The 18,745-nt window shown below is 42.0% G+C and overlaps 1 protein-coding gene across 2 annotated transcripts in view; it reads left to right on the top strand.

Annotated features, from left to right (window-relative positions):
* Window positions 1-18,745, top strand: part of CSMD1 (CUB and Sushi multiple domains 1) — a 1,865,804-nt gene that overhangs the window by 1,467,459 nt on the left and 379,600 nt on the right. For both annotated transcript variants that reach the window (XM_075923597.1, XM_006137767.4), the window contains exon 22: window positions 13,794-13,963. In XM_075923597.1, the coding sequence (XP_075779712.1) occupies window positions 13,794-13,963 (170 nt within the window). The remainder of the gene's footprint in view (window positions 1-13,793; window positions 13,964-18,745) is intronic.

Below are 18,745 nucleotides of genomic sequence, written 5' to 3'. Positions count from 1 at the left end.
TTTGTATTACAGAGATAATGTATTTGGTTTGTGCATTGGCTTAATTATATGCTGATTGCTACATATACATTGTGAAATGTTACCAACTGAAGTGAATCTGATCAGATGCTATTAATATAATGATTCTGAAATGTCAAATACTTCCATATACTTCTGAGTGAGATCTTTTGAGAAAGTTCTTACTTTTTTATATAATTTTATTTTATGAAGGGGAAATTTGCCTGTGGAATTTTGTTTTCTCTTATTTTCTTTTTTTTAAAGAGTGTAATACCATGTCAGCATAAAGATATATGATCCCCCTTTCCATGAAAAAAAAACATACCACAGAGGAAAAACTTAAAACTGGATTTTATCAGGATTGACAAATGGAAGACTTACTGTGTTAATCTCTCAGTGGGGCTCAATTGGTGGCATGCCAAAGGGAGCTGAGAGGCATGTGGAGCTTGAAGATATTCTTAGCTCTAAGTCCTTGGAGGGACTATCCTAACTTTCAAAATGATTCCTATGACCCTACTTACTGCCAGGCAACATTACTTAATCAGTGAATGTTCTTCAGCATACACCATTTTCAAGAAAGCACCTGGATCAGTGTCATTGTACATTTTATTCCTATTTGTTGTAAAGGGCAGGAAATTATTATATAGTACCATTAGGAATGGCTATGTGGGTTGTAAATTAGTAACTTATTTCTCTGTTCGTAATAGAAAGATGGGCTTTATTAGCTTGGCAGTTCTAAAACAATTGATAAGAAATGATTTTCACCATATTTATCAAAATGTTTGACTATGTCTGGGTTCAACTGAAATGGAACATAAAAGGTTTTGGTACTATATATTGTGTCAGTGAATAGGATACACTCATTTCTTTGCTTTCTCTTACATTTGATATGTTACAAAGTCAATTCAAGTCGCTGATTTTGATGCAGTGAAAATATTTGCTCCTACAGTATGCACATAGCATTCTATTAAGCATATATGATTAAATAGTATATGACTTTCACACAAAATAGAGTTTGATCTCTTTCAATATTTTTTTAATATATTTTCCTTTAGTCCAATTAATATTAGCTGTAACAGAAAATACATTTTTGCCTCTGTGATTAACCAAAGTTCAGGGTCCTGTGGCTTGTTTTTTTAAAGGAGAATTTAAGGATGGAGTCAGGTATCTTCGGTGCAATCCTATCTGCTTACAATGAATATATAAATCATTATGTTTTTGAACATAAGAGGACTCAAAGAACGGCTTTTGTGCAAGAGTGGGTTTTTGAGCAAAAAGGAGCCGTCTACACAGATCCTTTTTGCACAAAAGCCTCTTGCACAAAAATGGCTTCTAATTAATTATGCAAATGAAGCGCAGTGATATTCTATTCCATGCTTCATTTGCATAAGGTTTTGCAGAAGAAGGCTGCAGTATAGACATAGCCTAAGTGTCTTCTAAGAGCACAGTAAGTAGTGGAAATGTTGGTAATGCTGCCAGACAATATTGATCTCCTGAGGTCCGGCAAATTCTCTGGTTTGTCCCACAGGTACTGGACTAGAGAAGATCAACCTGCATAGCATCATAAGGAACTAATGTAAAGTGTTGAGATAAATATATTCAAAATACATCCTACACAGAATTTTGCAAACAGTATAAGGATATGAAGATTCATGAAATTTATTAGTTGCTTAATTTACATAAGTTTTCACTTGTTCAATTGTATTTATACTCCTACATTGACTGAAAAATATATTTTCATAATATTTTCCTCTACGCCTGTTGCTTTGCGAAAGCCACCTTTTCCTGATGTATAGAGTTTTGGTCATGTACTGGTGGGTGAATTTTAAGTTTAGGGTTTTCATTGAAATTATTATTGATTAGTTTCCATTCCTGGTATATATAATATCAACTATTGCGTATGCATATTAAATATTTAATTATGTAAAATTATAATAGAAACTGTACTTAAATGAAATAGCTGGATAAAGGTTTTACTTAAATTTTCAGGCATATGAACCAGAGTTCCCAAATTATAGTTTATCATGATAGGATGCCTTTGTTCTTCATTTAAATATAAATTAGTTGAACACTGTTGTTTACGGAACACTTTTAAAAAAAATTATACAGCCTACATCTTTCAGAACTGAAACAAAAAAAATCATTAATTCAGAAGGTTCTCAGGATAATCATTTGTGAACTAAGTTTGGTGATAAACAGCTTCAAAATTTAACTTTAGTCTTAGACCTTGTTATACAGACATTATCTTGTTTATAATTGTAGTTAGGAATCAAGGTGCATGACAGCAGTAAATAAAGCAACAGGAAAATTGGTAATTGTTTTCCTATAAGTCTGAAAAAAATATATTTTCTAACTTACTGAAACATCAGTATATTATTCTTGGGATTTTTTTTTTTTTTTATGAAAGACCTATTATAGTTTCCATTTTATCTTATTCTGATATTCTATTACATTTAGAAAAAAAATCCCAGACTTAACAGCCTGAGGCAAGATTTATATCTATTGATGTGAAAGAGTAGAATTAACCTGGCTTAGTGTTCTGGGACAAATGAGGCTAAAACAACTTAGAAGGAAAAAGTCATTTTGTGTGCTTTTCATGTAATCCTTCAAACATGTAGGGTATGTCTACACTACCCTCCTAGTTCGAACTAGGAGGGTAATGTAGGCATACCGCACTTGCAAATGAAGCCCGGGATTTGAATTTCCCAGGCTTCATTTGCATAAGTGGGGAGCCGCCATTTTTAAAACCCCGCTGGTTCGAACCCCGTGCAGCGCGGCTACACGGGGCATGAACTAGGTAGTTCGAACTAGGCTTCTTAATTCGAACTACCGTTACTCCTCATTTCACGAGGAGTAACAGTAGTTCAAACTAGGAAGCCTAGTTCGAACTACCTAGTTCGTGCCCCGTGTAGCCACGCTGCACGGGGTTCGAACCAGCGGGTTTTTAAAAATGGCGGCTCCCCACTTATTCAAATGAAGCCCGGGAAATTCAAATCCTGGGATTCATCTGCAAGTGCGGTATGCCTACATTACCCCACTAGTTCGAACTAGCGGGGTAGTGTAGACATATCCTTACTGTCTTAACCTTTTAGCAAGTCTTTTCTTTTTTATATTTTATGTGGGATTTACATTTGAAATCTTGATTAATTTCACAAAATATGAATTAAGATCATGTTCATGTTTTGCATTTCAATTTTTTTTAAAAACATTAGGACATGTACATTAGTTGTAATAAATTTTCCAAACTTTGAGTTAGCCATGTGGTTGTGTGACTAGATCTTTTTTTTGTGATGCAAACATGTTTCAATCTCTAAGTCTATCTCTTCAGAGCTTTGTGGTAGAGAATACATCCTATTGGGCTGTAATGACTCCCTCTAGTTACTTAATGACAGCATTTTATGGATTTTAAATGTCTTCATCAGATCTTTAATGAAAGATATATTATTATTGTTCTATGAACTGAATACATGTGTAACCTATTTATAAATCTATGCACTAATTTCTGTTAGCTCTTCTGTGCTAATAGAATGCTCCTAAAGAAATTATCAATGTGCCTCACAACTATCCACTTTCACTAAGGAGGTTTAACAGGTAGTTCAATTTAGAGTCTTTAATTTGAAATACCGGGTCCCTGCTGCATGTAGATGCGGGCAGTTGGTCCAGACTTGTAAATTTCAAAAATGGTGACTGGCCAGGAAGACACAAATCAAGCGCGGGATATTTAAATCCTAGGCTTGATTTGCAACTTTGAATGCTGACATTAGCCTCCCTGGGGGCTAGTGTAGACATAAACTTAGAGACTAGTTGTATGAGTGATCTTTGTTTTGACTTGTTTATATATATTAAGCTGAGCAAGATGTATCACTATTAATATTTTAGCACTTTAAAAAGTTTTCTTAGAAAGTCAGGTAATTTCATGCATATCACTCTAGATGCTCTATTGATTGGTGACCGGATTTACCCTTAGAACATAAGTTGAGACCTGGCACAAGTGACCTTTAGATCTTGAAACCAGTCAAGCAAAACCAGAAGCACAACTTTGCTTCTTAGAGCACAATGGAAAAGCTTCTCCTTTAGTCAACTATTAGCAGGGCCCTTGTGATGATGAGCAGTTACTGACTTGGGAATATTTATTGGCTCTGCTCTCATCGGCAATCTCTTTAAACCCCTAACAGTATAAGGGATGTGCCATGTGCATCCATGTTTGCCTGGGCATGCTGCTGTACACATTCTTCCTGTTACTAAGAATCACTACAAGACATTCCTGTCACCAGGAGATCAGTCTCCCCCCTCAAATAGGAAAAAGGAAAAAGGAAAGAGGGAGAAACAGAAGTCATGTACACCTTCATTCTGTAATGAGTTAGGGTATGTCTACACTACAAAGTTAGTTCGAAATAGCAGCCATTATTTCAAATTAACTTCAATAGCATTTATACATGCAAACTGCTATTTTGAATTTAATTCAAAATAGTGGAGCGCTTATTTTGAATTTGGTAAACCTCATTCTACAAGGAGTAACGCCAAATTCGAAATAGCTATTTCGAACTAAGGACTGTGTAGACACTTAATTCAAAATAGGGGGCCTCCAGCCCTTCCCAGGGAGCCCTGGTGGCCACTCTGGGAACAACCAGAAAACTCATCTGCTCCCCCCAGCTCCAGAGCCCTTAAAGGGGCAGACTCTGGCCACAGTGCCTTTGCCAGTTGGAAGCCTGCCAGCACACAGCCAGCAGACCATGCACATGGCATAGCATGAGCTAGCAACCCACTGCCACCCAGCCCTCCACCACTCCCCAGGACCAGGCTGGCAGCTCCCAGGAGCCTGCCAGGGGCTGCAAAAGGTGGGTTCTTGCCTGGTCTAGTGCGGAGATCCTGGACTTCATTGAGGTTTTGGGGGAAGCCTCCAATGCCCATGATCTCTGCACTAGGCACAGGAATGCAGCCACCTACAGCCGCATGGCTGCCAGCCTGGCCACCAGAGGCCACATGTGCAGATAGGAGCAGGTATGGACTAAAATAAAAGAACTGCAGCAGGCCTACACCAGGGGTTTCCAACCAGAGGCTGACCCAGATGCCTGCCCGCACTACGAGGCCCTGGACCACATCCTGTGGAGTAAGACGGTCTGCACTCCCCTGGTGATCATTGACCCCAGGGCAGAAGGCCCTGCCCCTGACACAGCGGACGAGGAGGAAAAGGAGGAGGACAACAGCCAGGAGCCACAGAAGCTTGCAGGGAGTGTGCCCTGCACCCAGGACCTCTGAGCCATACCAGAGAGCCCATCAGCGGTCTCATCCGAGGCCAGGGAGGCCTTCACATGTGAGTTACATCACGGTCCCCTTATGCGGGGGGGGGGGGGGGAAGAGGGAGCCCAGGGACTGTATGCATGGGCCTTGCTGACCACGGAGCAGGTGGCAACCTGGGAATCTGCCGTGCCAGCTGGGACGTGTGCATGGGCCTTGCTGACCATGGAGCAGGTGGCAACCTGGGCATCTGCATGCCACCGGGGTGCCATGCAGGGGCCCTGGCCTATTCCCCACATGCATCTACCTGTGAAGGCACATGACAGGCTCCTGACCCTGAGGAGAGACACTGCACACTGCCCTCCCTCCAGACGCCCAGAGTCAGGGCACATCTCCCCTCCTCCTCCCCCCCACACCACAATAAAGGCAGCACAGGGGCTGAGGTACAGTCCTGGGCCAGCTCACTGTCACGGGGGTAGCAGTACGTGATGGTGCGGAGACCTGATGTCCTCGCCTTGCAGAGGGGGGCTTGGTTCATCCACAGGGAGAACTGACCACTTCTCTTGTTTCACCATAGCCACAGCACCTGTGAGGGCAGGACGCACCACCCCGCCTGGAACATCCACCCGCACCCGGGCCAGCAGGCGCACCCACAACCAGGAGAAGTACCAGCAGCGGCACCTGTGGTTACAGGGAAGGCAGGTCCACAGCCAGGAGCACTGGGTGCAAGAAGACTTGCAGCTGTGGTGGGAGAGCTTGTGGGAGCAAGGCCATGCCCTCCATGAGCACTTGCATACCCTGGTGGAATGATTGCTGCCTCCTGCTGCTCCAGCCCCGTGGCCACCCCAGGTATTGCTCCTCTTCCCAGCCCTTCTCTCCCTCCCACTTCTTCTGCCCCCCGCATCCTTCCTGCCCCGCCCTCCATACCCACTCCCTCCTGGGGACACCAAGGCCTCTGCACTCATAGTGCTGCAAGATGGGAGGGCTGGCAAGACCCCCAACCCTGAGCTTCACCTCCCACTTCCTCCCCTTTCCTCCTCCTTCCAGCTCCCTCCTCCAAACTTTCCTCCTTCCCCTCTCCTGCTCTCATTTTCCCCCTCCCTCCACCCCAGTTATGTTAAATAAAGAGGATTTTTTGTGGCAACACAGGTGTTTTTATTGTACATCAGGAAGGGGGGGTTAGAGAGGGGAAAGGGGAAGGAGATGGGGGTGGAATGTAAGGCACAAGGCCCCAGTGGGGCACGCCAGGGGGACTTCAGTCCTCATCAGCCTGGAAGCTCTCCCTCAGGGCTTCCCAGATGTGGACAGCCCCCTGAAGGGCCTCCCGGCTGGCAGTCATGTGGGATTGTGAGTACTGGCTGCCAGGTGGTCAGCCTCTGCCATCCAGGCTGGCAGGGAAGCCTCTCCCTTCCTCTCACATAAATTGTGGTGCACACAGCACGCTGCCACCACGTGCGGAATATTGTGCTCAGAGAGGTCAAGGCGGGTGAGGAGGCATCTAAATTGGGCCTTTAGTCGGCTGAAGGCCCCCTCAACCAAAATGCTGGCCAAGCTGAGCCTGGCATTGAAGGCCTGCCAGTAGGGGTTCAGGTGTCCCATGTAGGGCTTCATGAGCCAGGACTGTAGGGGTAGGCTGCATCCCCCAGCAGGCACACTGGCATATCCATGTCACCGACCCTGATGTGGAAGTCAGGAAAGAAAGTCCCGGCATGCAGCCTCTGGCACACGGAGGAGTTGCAATATACCCGCACATCATGTGCCTTGCTGGACCAGCCCACATTGATGTCCGTGAACTGGCCCCGCTGGTCAGACATGGCCTGGAGGATCACAGAGAAGTACCCCTTGTGGTTGACATACAGGGAGGCTTGGTGTTCTGGGGCACGGATGGGGATGTGCATCCCGTCAATTGCCCTCAACCCCCGCAGTTGGGGAAGCTCAGGGTGCCAAACCCCTGGATGATCGCGTCCAGGTTGGTGAGACGGACGACTCTGCTGAGCAGCACCCAGTTGATGGCCTTGGCCACCCGCAGAGAGACACACAAGACCGAGGGTCACTGGAGTGCCCGGGTGGCTGGGAGTGTTTGTTCCCCACCACTGCCCCATGCCCCTCTCCCAGGAGCAATCCCCGCTGCAATCCTGGCCACCGCAGGTCTTCTGTAGCATGGCTGGGACAGACTGAACCGTCTCGGGAAGGACACTTACACCACCTCCCCCCCATTTTCCCTGAGGGAGCCCATCTCCTCCTTGCAGCCGTACCTGCTGTACCTGCATGAGCACCGCTCCGACAGTGGATCTCCCCATGCCGAACTGGTTGCTAATGGATTGGTAGCTATCCAGCATGGAGAACTTCCAGAGGGAAATGGCTCATGCATGTGTCCCGTCGCTGCAGAGCAGGGGTGAGCCACTTGCAGAGCTTGAGGAAGGTGTCTTTCTTCATCCTGAAGTTTGGGGTCCACTGTTGGTCTCCTCAGCACTCTAGGACGATGTGGACCCACCAGTTGCTGCTGGTGTCCAGATGCCAGATGTGGCGGGGCACGCTGGTGTCTGGCTGCCACTCCTCCATGGCCTCCAGGAGGGCCAGGGGGAGGGCCAGGGGGCTGGCCTGCAGCAGATGTTGCCAGGCAGCCTCCAGCAATTGCTGCCAGGCTTGTAGCAACACATTCAACATGAGCACCAGAGTGCCCAGGGGCGGCTCTGGCTCCATGGTGCCAAGTGCTATGGTATCCCAAATGAGAGTGACCAAAGCAGACAGAGGAAAACGCTTTGCTGTCCCTCAGTGAGGTAGGACAGCAAGCAGAAAAGCTGAGAACCGGCTGTCCAGGGGGGTTCCTTTAAGCACGAGCCTCAGATAGCCTCAGACAACAGCCACACAAAGCAACTACTGACCTGATGCCCTGCTGGAACCGGTTTCAGGTGCCCTTAAATGTGATCCAGCATCCAATCAGTGTTGATGCGCTATTTTGAAATAGCAAAATGCTATTTCAAAATAGATTTTGTGTTTAAATGCATTATTTCGAATTAGCTTAATTCTAATTAACTATTTTGAATTAAGTTAATTTGAAATAGTGCTGTAATGTAGACATACCCTTAGAGATCTTCATGTCAGTGCACACTTTAAATTAAAAGCTTGTTACTTCTCTTTAACTTTTTCTTTTTGCATCTACTTAAAATATTTTCAAGCTTTTTGAAACTATGTCAGCTATTGTATAAACCTTATTGTTAAGTTTTTAAATGAAATGTGTTGGGTACAATTTCAATATGCATGTTATTAGTAAGCCAGCATTTCAGTTTGAGTGTTCCTGAAGTATATTTGCCATTTTCTTTGTTTCATAGATTGCATAAGTATGTTCAGAAACTATTTGATAGTCTTCAAAAGCTCGTTCTGACATAGTTTCTTTTATACGTCAAGGTACCAAAATGAAAAAAAGAAACAAATTACTCCTTTAAAGTATGTTTTCTTGTCTCCCGAACAAAATAAAAAAAATTATCTTGTTCCAGACATGCTTCGCTAACTTTAGAAAGAGAAGGAGTATAAGTAAGTGAATTTAAATCATCTTAATATCTTCTCCATAAGGTTACCACATGGTTTCAAGAAAAATACCGGACACACCGGTATAATCTACAATAATAATGTAGATTATTACATCACAATCTACATTACATCTTATTTAGAAAATACCAGACACTTACATTTTCTCATTTATATTTTCTCAGTTTGCTTCCTGAACAGAAAGCTCAAATACTGGACTGTCCAGTCCAAAACCGGACTCCTGGCAATCCTACTCCGCCAATCTCTGCTAACTGTGGGCCTCTTGGCTGTTCTAACTTATTCCCTTGTGCCTACGACTGCAAGGGGTTTTGTGTGCAGCCTGAAGACATCTGAACACAAATGTCATTCAGAGCTGAGTTCAGCAGAATCCCCTTCCTTATATAATATCTAAATTTAAGCCCAGCAGAAATTGTATCCTTTATAGCAGCTCATGATAGCTATCCTGAGTTGTTTTTCACTGGGGTAACAGTGGGGCTTCTTCCTTTTCTCACAATTTCTTTTCAGCATCCCACTTCTCTCTGTCCTTTCCCCCTTTTCTACTTATGTACAAGCAGTAGAGAACTGCTGATTGGGTCAGCAGGAGCACTCAAGAAATCTTAGCAGGGGAGAAAGGGACATAGCTGGAATGCAAAATGACTTTATGGCCTAGAATATAGTATTTCCCTCCCCATACAAAAAGAGCAGGGACGATTTAACCAGTAGGGCCAGTACAGGATCAGACCCTTTGGTTCTCACCTTCAGACTGAAAGCTAGACATTAGTTGGTGCTCATTCCTCCTAAATTACCCAGGGCAGGTACACAAAAGTGGGGAAGGCTTTTAATGGAAATACATTCTTAAATCCATAGATCATATATAAAGTATAAATGCAATATACATTGGAAGTTAAGGAACTTTATTCAGCTACAAATTGAATGTGTTAATTTTTTCCTGAACTATTAACCAATTCTTTAATTCTATTTTTTACAATCAAAATAAAGTTCTATTCCTAGAAAAGTCCTTATTACTTTTTACATGCAGTGACTATATATATAATTTAATCACTGACTCTTCAGCTCAAACTCAACATGCTACCTATGGTTTGTTAAGAACAAAGTAGCTCTATTTTCAGTCTAAACCAGGAATAACATGCTGTTTCTTTTCCTTTTTTTTCTTTTTCATTTTTTAAAAAATATTTAAGCCTCAAGCCATTGAGAACAACTTAGCAGACTCCCTCCTATGCCCCTCCTGGAGCATATCTCAAGAAGCAGGTTGCTATGTCCTTTTGGACGCTAGTTCCTTTTCCTTTATTTTGACTTCTAAAGAATTAGCATGGTGTTGGCAGCTTCAGAGCAAATTTCCTACTAGTTTCGTGTATTTATATCCCACTTACCATCGACAGATTTTACTAATTTTCTTGGTGCCTTTATTATAATGATCCTCATTGCTCAATGCTTAGATTTACTTGCATAATGTGTTTAAGACACTTGTACAAGTTGACAGTATAGTTACAATAATTTATTCTAACTATAATATCTAACATGCAAATATTATTTGATCCTAAATACATAAGGTAAAATGAGGATTAGTAGATAGAGCCTTTCTCTATGACAATAGAAATAGATGTTACCGACTGGATTGAATCATCTAGCCTGTGGGTCTTCATGAGCCAGTTTTCAGAGAGATTATTCACTGGGAGATTTATATGCGAAAGAGGGCAATGTGAATGACTGTATAAGTTATTGAGTAGTTGCATAAGCTGCTTTGCGGAGAAGATGTTGCTATGGATGGTAATATTTTAAATAAAACAAAATACTTCAAAATAAAGAAAAAGAGAAGTAACAGATTGCTATGTCATGTTTCATTTTAATCCATTTATAATGAGTGGATTTCAAAAATAAATGTTGCAAGGGTGTGTGGGTAATGGGGACAATTGCACAGGGACCAGGCATTTCAAAGGAGCAGGAACTCTGTGTCCCTTTGAAATGCCATGGGGGTGCTACTCCACTGCTCTGCAGGGCTCTGAGGATGGGGGCAAGAGTCCAGCACTCATCTCCACCCATTCTTCCCAAGGCTCCACCCTTTCTGGTATCATGGAGCTGGGCCCCCCACACGTTGCCCCCAGGCCTGCTGTGGCTGTCAGCCCTACTGATTCCAAGGCCTGATTAGACCTTTATGGTAATCTAGTGCAGCTTCCAGTACAATGCAGGCCATACAATTCCCCCAAAATAGTATCTGTGTTGTATCTGTTAGAAATTAAAAATCAGATCTTGATTTTAAAACTTTCAGGGATAGAGTGTCCACCATGATCTTTAGTAAATTATTCCAATGATTAACTCTTCTCACCAGGTCTGCCACTGGCAGGGGTGGGGGAGGAAAGGAGGCAATTGCCCTGAGGTACCTGGTGATTCAAAAGAGTCTAGGGCTCCTGGTCATTACTGTGGCAGCAGTGGTGGCTGGTGCTCCAAGACCTTTGAATTGCCACCAGAGTGGGCAACAGGCTCCTGGAGGTGCTGAGAGCTGCCTGAAGGAGGCTAGTCTCAGCCCAGCCCCTTCTAACCAAGGCTCTACTAGTCTCAGTGCCCCTTCTCCCCTCCCTTGCCCAGGGGCCCGACTAGTCTGTCAGCCCCACTGGTTCTCCCCATTAGAAATGTACACTTTATTTTCAGTCTGAAATTATCAAGCTTCAATTTTCAGTTATTGGATTGTTATACTTTTCTCTCCTAGATTAAGGAGAAAGTCCATCTCCTCACCACCCTTTTGGCCTTCTCTTTGTTAAACCAAACAGATTGAGTCCCTTGAATCTATCACCATAAAGACATGCTTTCTAGTCTGTTAATCATTCCTGTGGCTCTTCTCTGAACTCTCTCCAATTTATCAACATCCTTCTTGAATTGTGCAGAGCAAAACTGGACACAGTGTTCTAGCAGTGGTTGCACCAGTGCCAAGTGTAAAGGAACACTGACCTCACCATTACTACTCAAAACCTCCTGACTATGCATCCAAGGATCACATTAGTCATTTTAGCTGCAGCATTGCACTGCAGTTTATGTTCAGCTAATTGCCCAGTATGACCCCCAAATCTTTTGCATAGTCAAAGCTTCTCAGGATAGAGTCACCCATCCTTTTAGTATAGCCTGAATATATACATTCATAGAGCAGAAGAATTACTTCTCGTGTCTTGCTCACAACACTCCTGTTTATGCATCCCAGAATGATTGCGGGGTTTTTCTGCAAGTGTCATGCTGTTAACTATGTCCCCTATAGCCCTTTCTTCAGTACTCCATGCTAGACAGTCACTTCTCATTCTGTGTATGTAGATAAAGATAGAGATAGAAATAGAAATGCATTTTTCTATGAAGATGTTTCAGAAAAATACATTAGAATTCCAGATAACATTGTGCTACCTTTTAGAAAAGGACATCTAAACTTATACATACAAAATTATGCTTAGAAATGCATATTCTCATTTGCAAGTGTGAATAGATGCATTCTAGCTCACTGATGGAGGAGAAAAATGGGGAATTGCTCTACACCCTGACAATTCAAAAGGGCCTGGGGACTCTGGCTGCTGCTGCTGCTACTACAGCTATGGCAGCAGCTGGAGACATGGGCTTTTTAAATGGCCATCAGATCCCCCAGGGATGCACTTCAGGTGGCACTATAGGCTGGCTGGGGGATGGTTCAGAGTAGTCCAAACAGTGCTGAGGGCTGTCTGTCTCCAGCCTGCCCCTTTCACCTGAGGTCCCACCCCTTCCAGGAGCATGGAACCACCCCCATCCCTTGCTCATGGGCCTAGCAACTCCTGTTGTCCCCCTCGCCCCTGGTGCATTAATTTAGAGGGAACATTGAGGCATAAATAAGAATTTATTTTAAAACCACATGAGAAAAGATACTCAGAGAGAAGGTTGAAACATTGCCATTAATCTGCCCATACATTGTATCTGAAATACCTAGGGTTGAAAGTTTAAGACTTTCTTAGCTATTACTTCATTTGATGTTGATTTGGATCTGTCTCAGCATGGTAGACTCAGAAAAATGCACTGTATTTTATTTTTTGTGGATGTTTAAGTCTTATTATTCAGTCAAGTATAAATTATATATTTTAGACTTCCTATAGTATCTACATACCAGTTTGTGACTACAGTTAAGAATAGGTAAATATATTTCAGGGTTTTTTTTCAAAGCTGCTAATATTTTGCTAATATTTACAGTATCTGTTTTGAAATAGAATTTCATTATTTTCTTCCTTGCCGAAATCCTGAGTTTTGAAATTAGCATTTGTGACTTAGATTATTTATATTGCATTCTTGACATACTTTTGTTATGTTTCAATCAGAAAATAAGATAACCCCACAACCTAACACTTTATCTAATGCTGCTTACCTTCCTTTCCAGACAGACAGTAAAACAGCTCTTTAATTCTGAAAGGGAAGGGAAGGCTTTTCTGGCCTCTACTCAGACTGCTGGGAGAAGGCCTCATCCACTCTTTGCTTGTGAAGGAGGGCAGCTGTTGATTTCATCCTTGGCAGATATCAGCAGCTTTTTTATTGTCGATAGAAGAAACTGTTCCAATAGCTATCACAATAATGTCAGATTTGGTGTTTTTTACTTTAGCTCTTGGATTTCCACTTTGTCTAGTATTTTATATCAAGTAGAACAGGGAGTCAGTATGATCAGTGCTCCACCTATTTCTGCAGAAGACCAGAACAGCTTCAACAAAACATTCAGTTTCTATGTGATCATAACTCCCAATTTATGGGGGAGGAGGAGGCTGATAAGAGGCTAAGGGGACAAGACAAAAATAACCTGGATTTCCCTACTCTATACGTGGTCTATTTGTAACTGTTGTTTTGATCGTTTGTCAGTAGAAGATAAAAGTATTGCAGCAATATAATTCTCTCAGATAGTCTCTAACACTTAAGAATTATCACAGAGATTAGTGTTAAGTTTGAATCTAATCATTATTTTATATGATTGAAATGGATAATCCACCTTTATAATTTATTTTTAATTTTACTCTTTCCTGTAGCTGAATGTGGAGCAAGTGTCTCTGGAAATGAGGGAACATTGCTGTCACCAAATTTTCCATCAAACTATGACAACAACCATGAATGCATCTATACAATTGAAACAGAGGCTGGTAAAGGGATCCATCTTAGAGCCAGAACCTTTCAGCTGCATGAAGGAGATATTGTTAAGGTAACAGAAAATCTGTTTCACTATCTACTATTCTCTCCCCCTCACTTTACATAAGTAATTGGTGTGAGTGTTCATATAATCTACAAATTAAATTGTATATGTACATACATATATACACACAATATATAAATTTAATTCTCTATTTAATTTGTATGTAATATAAAGAATGATCAGATCTTCAGCTTTGATTTATTTATATCCTTCTGCTTGCATACAGAAAAATATATTTTGTTATATGAAATATAACCCATAGCTGACTGGAATCACCTTTTTATATTAAATGCAAATGAAATGGGGAACAGCATTAACATTGCAATACAGCAAGTAGAAATAATATGCTATTATCATAATTATGACTAAAAAAAAGCTAAAATGTGAACCTGAATGATTTAAGAAATTGATTTCTATCTGCAGTGACAATGTGGTTTTACATCTATAAAGTGGTGGGTATTTCTGGACATTTGGGATACTCCTTTTATTCTTATTTTGTTTTTCAAATGTTGTTAGTCTGTGTATTAATGTCTCCAAATCATAAATATTCATCTCAACATTGAAAAATATGAGACATACAATCACCCGTTGATCATTTGCTTTATTGACTATACAGACATTTTTGCTACCTTTCAACATGACTAACTTTTGAAGAGACTAGCAGATATGGAGATTTCAGAGTCTCTCATTGAACTCACCACAAGGGTCTACACCAGGGGTTCCCAAACTCTTTGGCACTGGGACCAGTAAATCCATTCATGAGCTTTTGGAGGACCTGTAACATTCATTTGCATCTTTGCAGATTCATTAAGCAAATGATGAATATTCAAATATGTTGTTTCTGGTCCTCCCAAAACCCCCAGTGCCAGCTTTAGCAAAGCTTTTGATGTGATCACCCACAATATTCTTGCCAGCAAGTTAAGGGAATATGGATTGAATAAATGGACTGTAAGATGGATAGAAAGCTGGCTAGACCAGGGTTTCCCAAACTTTTTACTTTAGTTGGAACCCGGTTTTTTTCAGTACTGTTTTTTGCAGCCCAAAAATATAAACGCATATTTAAAAAAGAATTAAAAATGAATAAATTTTCAGTGTTTCACTTGGCTGCATCCTCTGTCCAGCCGGGGCCAGGGCTTCAGGGACCTGGTGCACAGGCACTCCAGGAAGCAGGAGCAGGAGCAGGAGCAGATTGGGAGTAGGGTATCTGGCTAGGAGGGAGGGTGCAAGGAGGGGTAGGGTTGCCAGGTCTCTGATTTTGTACTGGACAGTCCGGTATTTGAGGGTTCTGTCCAGGAAACAAATTGAGAAAATACCGGACATTTAAAATGTCTGGTATTTTCTAATTAGGTAAGTTTTATTATAATTAGGTGTGTCAGTCTGTAGCTGCAAACTGCCTGGCTGGTAAATATGCTAACGCTGCATGAGTGTGTCTACCTGCTAGGCAATTCGCAACTACTCGAGAGAGGGTATGGGGAAAGGGCAAAATGGAATCCCCGGGGCTGGACTCACTCGTGTACCTGGGTGTGCATGTGCCCGGGTCAGTCCCGCTTCATGCCAGCTGATTTGCTCCTCCCCTCCCCCACTTCTCCTCCCGATCTCCCCCGTCCAGCCCTGCTTCTGGCGGCTAGTTCCCCCCCCCTTCCCACCGATCTCCTCCAACCAGCCCCGCTCCCCCCATCCTCTCCCAGCTTGCTGATTCTCCTCCACTTCTCTTCCCGATCTCCCCTGGCCAGACGCACTTCCGGTGGCTAGTTCAGGCATTCCCCTCTGCCCCCCCCGGCCAGCCCTGCTTCCACCAGCTAGTCCTGCCCCCATCTCCTCCTCCCCGCTGGCCGATTTTCCCCTGCTTCTCCTCCCGATCTCCCCTGGCCAGCCCCATTGCCCCCCATCCAGCCCTGTTTTCTGTCAGCTGGCTGCCTGCCCCCCCATCTCTGTCGGACAGCCCTGCTGCCCCCAACCCTGCTTCCCGATGACCCCCCCACACACACTTCCTCCCAAGCCCCCCCGCTGCCTTCCCGGCAGCCATGCTGAGGCCCAGTATTTTTTCCCGGTACCAGGCCATGGCCCATAGTTTGGGAAATGCTGGTCTACACCATTAGCAGACCACAATGTGAACAGTAATGGTCAGCCCTTGTTTTTTTATGATTTGATCATGATTGAAATGTCTCACCATCTGGATCATCAGCTTCACAGTTTTATACACTTCCTCCAACCCTTCATGGAATATCTTTCATCCCATCTGTCACTGTGCCTCAGGGCAAACTGCTGAGCAATAGGGAAAACTCACTGCAAGCTGGTGGACATTCTACTATTAGATATACCACGCCACTAACAAAAGTGAACTTTTGTTTCACAATATTTGTTATTGAGAAGTAAAAACAATGCAGTCTCCTTAACCATTCTAGCACTTGTTTCGCCACCCAGACACTAAACTTTATTATGAATGGCTATTGAAAACCAATTTAATCAAACAAATGGTCCTTCTGATCCCAAAAGGTCAGTCACACAGCCAGGTTAATATATCTATATCATCACTCAATGTTCATGCCATTTGTCAGTACTGTAATATCAGATATCTAAAAAGTTTGTTTAAAAGAGAAAAGAAGGGAGTTAAATGGTCAGATAAATCATGTACGTACATACAAAAATTACAGTGTTCCTATATCCCATTTGTAGCACTTGTATTACAGCCCTGCTGGTTTGTAAAGCCTCTAGTAACTTCCAAAAGATGGAAAGGTCCTCAGTTCATTGGCTGTAATGCTTCTTTTACTGTATTGACCAGAAATCAGAGCAGAAGAGAGGCAAAATGGAGATGCTTCTCCTATATGGGGTGGGGAGGTCTGATTCTTAGTTTGTGGAAATATACAAGCACAAGATAGGGTCCCGGGTCACCTGAGCTGGTCATATGTCCCTGCATGCTTTGATGACTCATAGGAACAGTAATGACCCATATTGCTAAATTGTGCAAAGGAAAGCTCACTGGGAGGGGACAAACTTGTTCTAAAGCTCTTCGTGTTCTTTAATGGGATGTCAACTTGAGCTATCAATTCATAATGTGCTGGGTAATAGCCTGTAAACTATCTTTTAGGTGTTGACCCAGTAGCAAAAGCGTTTGAAATACCAGCACATAATCAATATTCATTACTTTACATACAAAGATGATACATGCAACAATTCATATTGTTTATACTGACATGGTTCATGATAAACCTTGTACAAGCTTTGTTGCAATTGTCTAACAGTGACAATATTAATGAAATAAATGGTAATATTTCAATCATACAGCATCACACTTTCCTAGAGTTATAGTTAATTTTACCAAATCATTGTCTACTTTTGTGGGTCTGTTGAAGGATTTGCCAGTTGAAAACATTTTTAGAACTCTTATATGGGCACACACAGAGCAAATGCTCCCTTTGGAACTGGGGTTCTTCCAAAATTCTTAAACCGAGCTCCTAAGCAGTCATCTCCCAAGAAGTAAATCCAGAACTTCTGTCATGTGAATATACCTAAATCACATAACTAAGAGAATTTGTTATTCTAATTCTAATACATAGTTCCTCCAATCTCCACTCTGTTAATTTAACATTTTAAAATTTGTCATGTCTAAAATGTAGATTGTAAACTTTTTGCTGTAAGAACTATAGATGAAATGTTGACCATATTAAACCCATAGTACTTTTGTCACAGTGCCTCTATACTCAAATTTAGTTTTCACAACAGATTTACAATCCTTGGGAATTTTTTTTTAATTTAAATGCCAAAAGAACTGTTATTTGCACTGGGCCTGATCAATATAGTGCCACTATATGACAAGCTGAACACATTTTTTAAGATATTCAGAGCAAACTACCAAGGCCCTGATCCTGCAATGACTGACACAAAAGAAGGATCTCACTGAGTTTAATGGGGCTCTGTGTGAGTGCAGTGATCTTTTTGCCTGGAGGGCTCAAGATGTACACTATGAAATTCTAATTAGTTTTCTGTGGTAAATCCCAGCTATGTACTGTGTGCAATGGACAGCTAAAGACCCACATAATGAATTGCTCACATGCTTCTCTACCTATACTGTCAAAGAAAAGTCATTCTTTACATCTGTACATTTTTATCAGAATAATCAGTTTTCATGTCATAGATCTGTCCAGAAATCAGTATCTGTATTAATTAAGTTGTTGGTAAGTCTTATGGCACAAGGCCTTTTCAATATATTTTTTATGGAAGAATACATTCAATGAAAGTATAGATAATTTGTGTAATAATAAGAAAAATACTTTACTGAATTTATTTAATGTCCTCAAAATACCATAGGGTACCATTTGGGTACTTGATTGCCTTGAATGTTTTACACTAGAAAAAGACATAAGAAATCCCAAATCAGTACTAGGTTCCCTTAGTACTACTCCTGTGTTCATGACCAATCAAAAGCACATTTCCTTTCACTGAACAATTTTAAAAGCATTGTGGTTAATGTTGATTTTTCCCATTGGAATAGTGCATGCTAAAAATGAACTTCCCTGTAGTTTGTTTGTATAGTGAAGCATACATTTCTCTGATGTGGAATCAGATTATTACCTCAGGCATAGAGACTGAAATAAAAGGCAATGGCTTGACTTCACGTACCTCAATTGATCTTTTAACACATTCAGACACAAGGGAACAGAGTGGAATAGGGTTTACCCCCTCCTTCTTTTTAACAGTAACTTCAGAAAAGACACCCTTAAATAAAATGTCACAAACCTTTTCAGGCTTTGTAAGTGGAGAATGAAAAAAAAACTCCTGAGGTTATGAAAC

This window comes from Pelodiscus sinensis, chromosome 3, assembly GCF_049634645.1.
Source record: "Pelodiscus sinensis isolate JC-2024 chromosome 3, ASM4963464v1, whole genome shotgun sequence".
NCBI lineage: Eukaryota > Metazoa > Chordata > Testudines > Trionychidae > Pelodiscus > Pelodiscus sinensis.
This window is presented reverse-complemented; position numbering and strand designations above follow the sequence as displayed.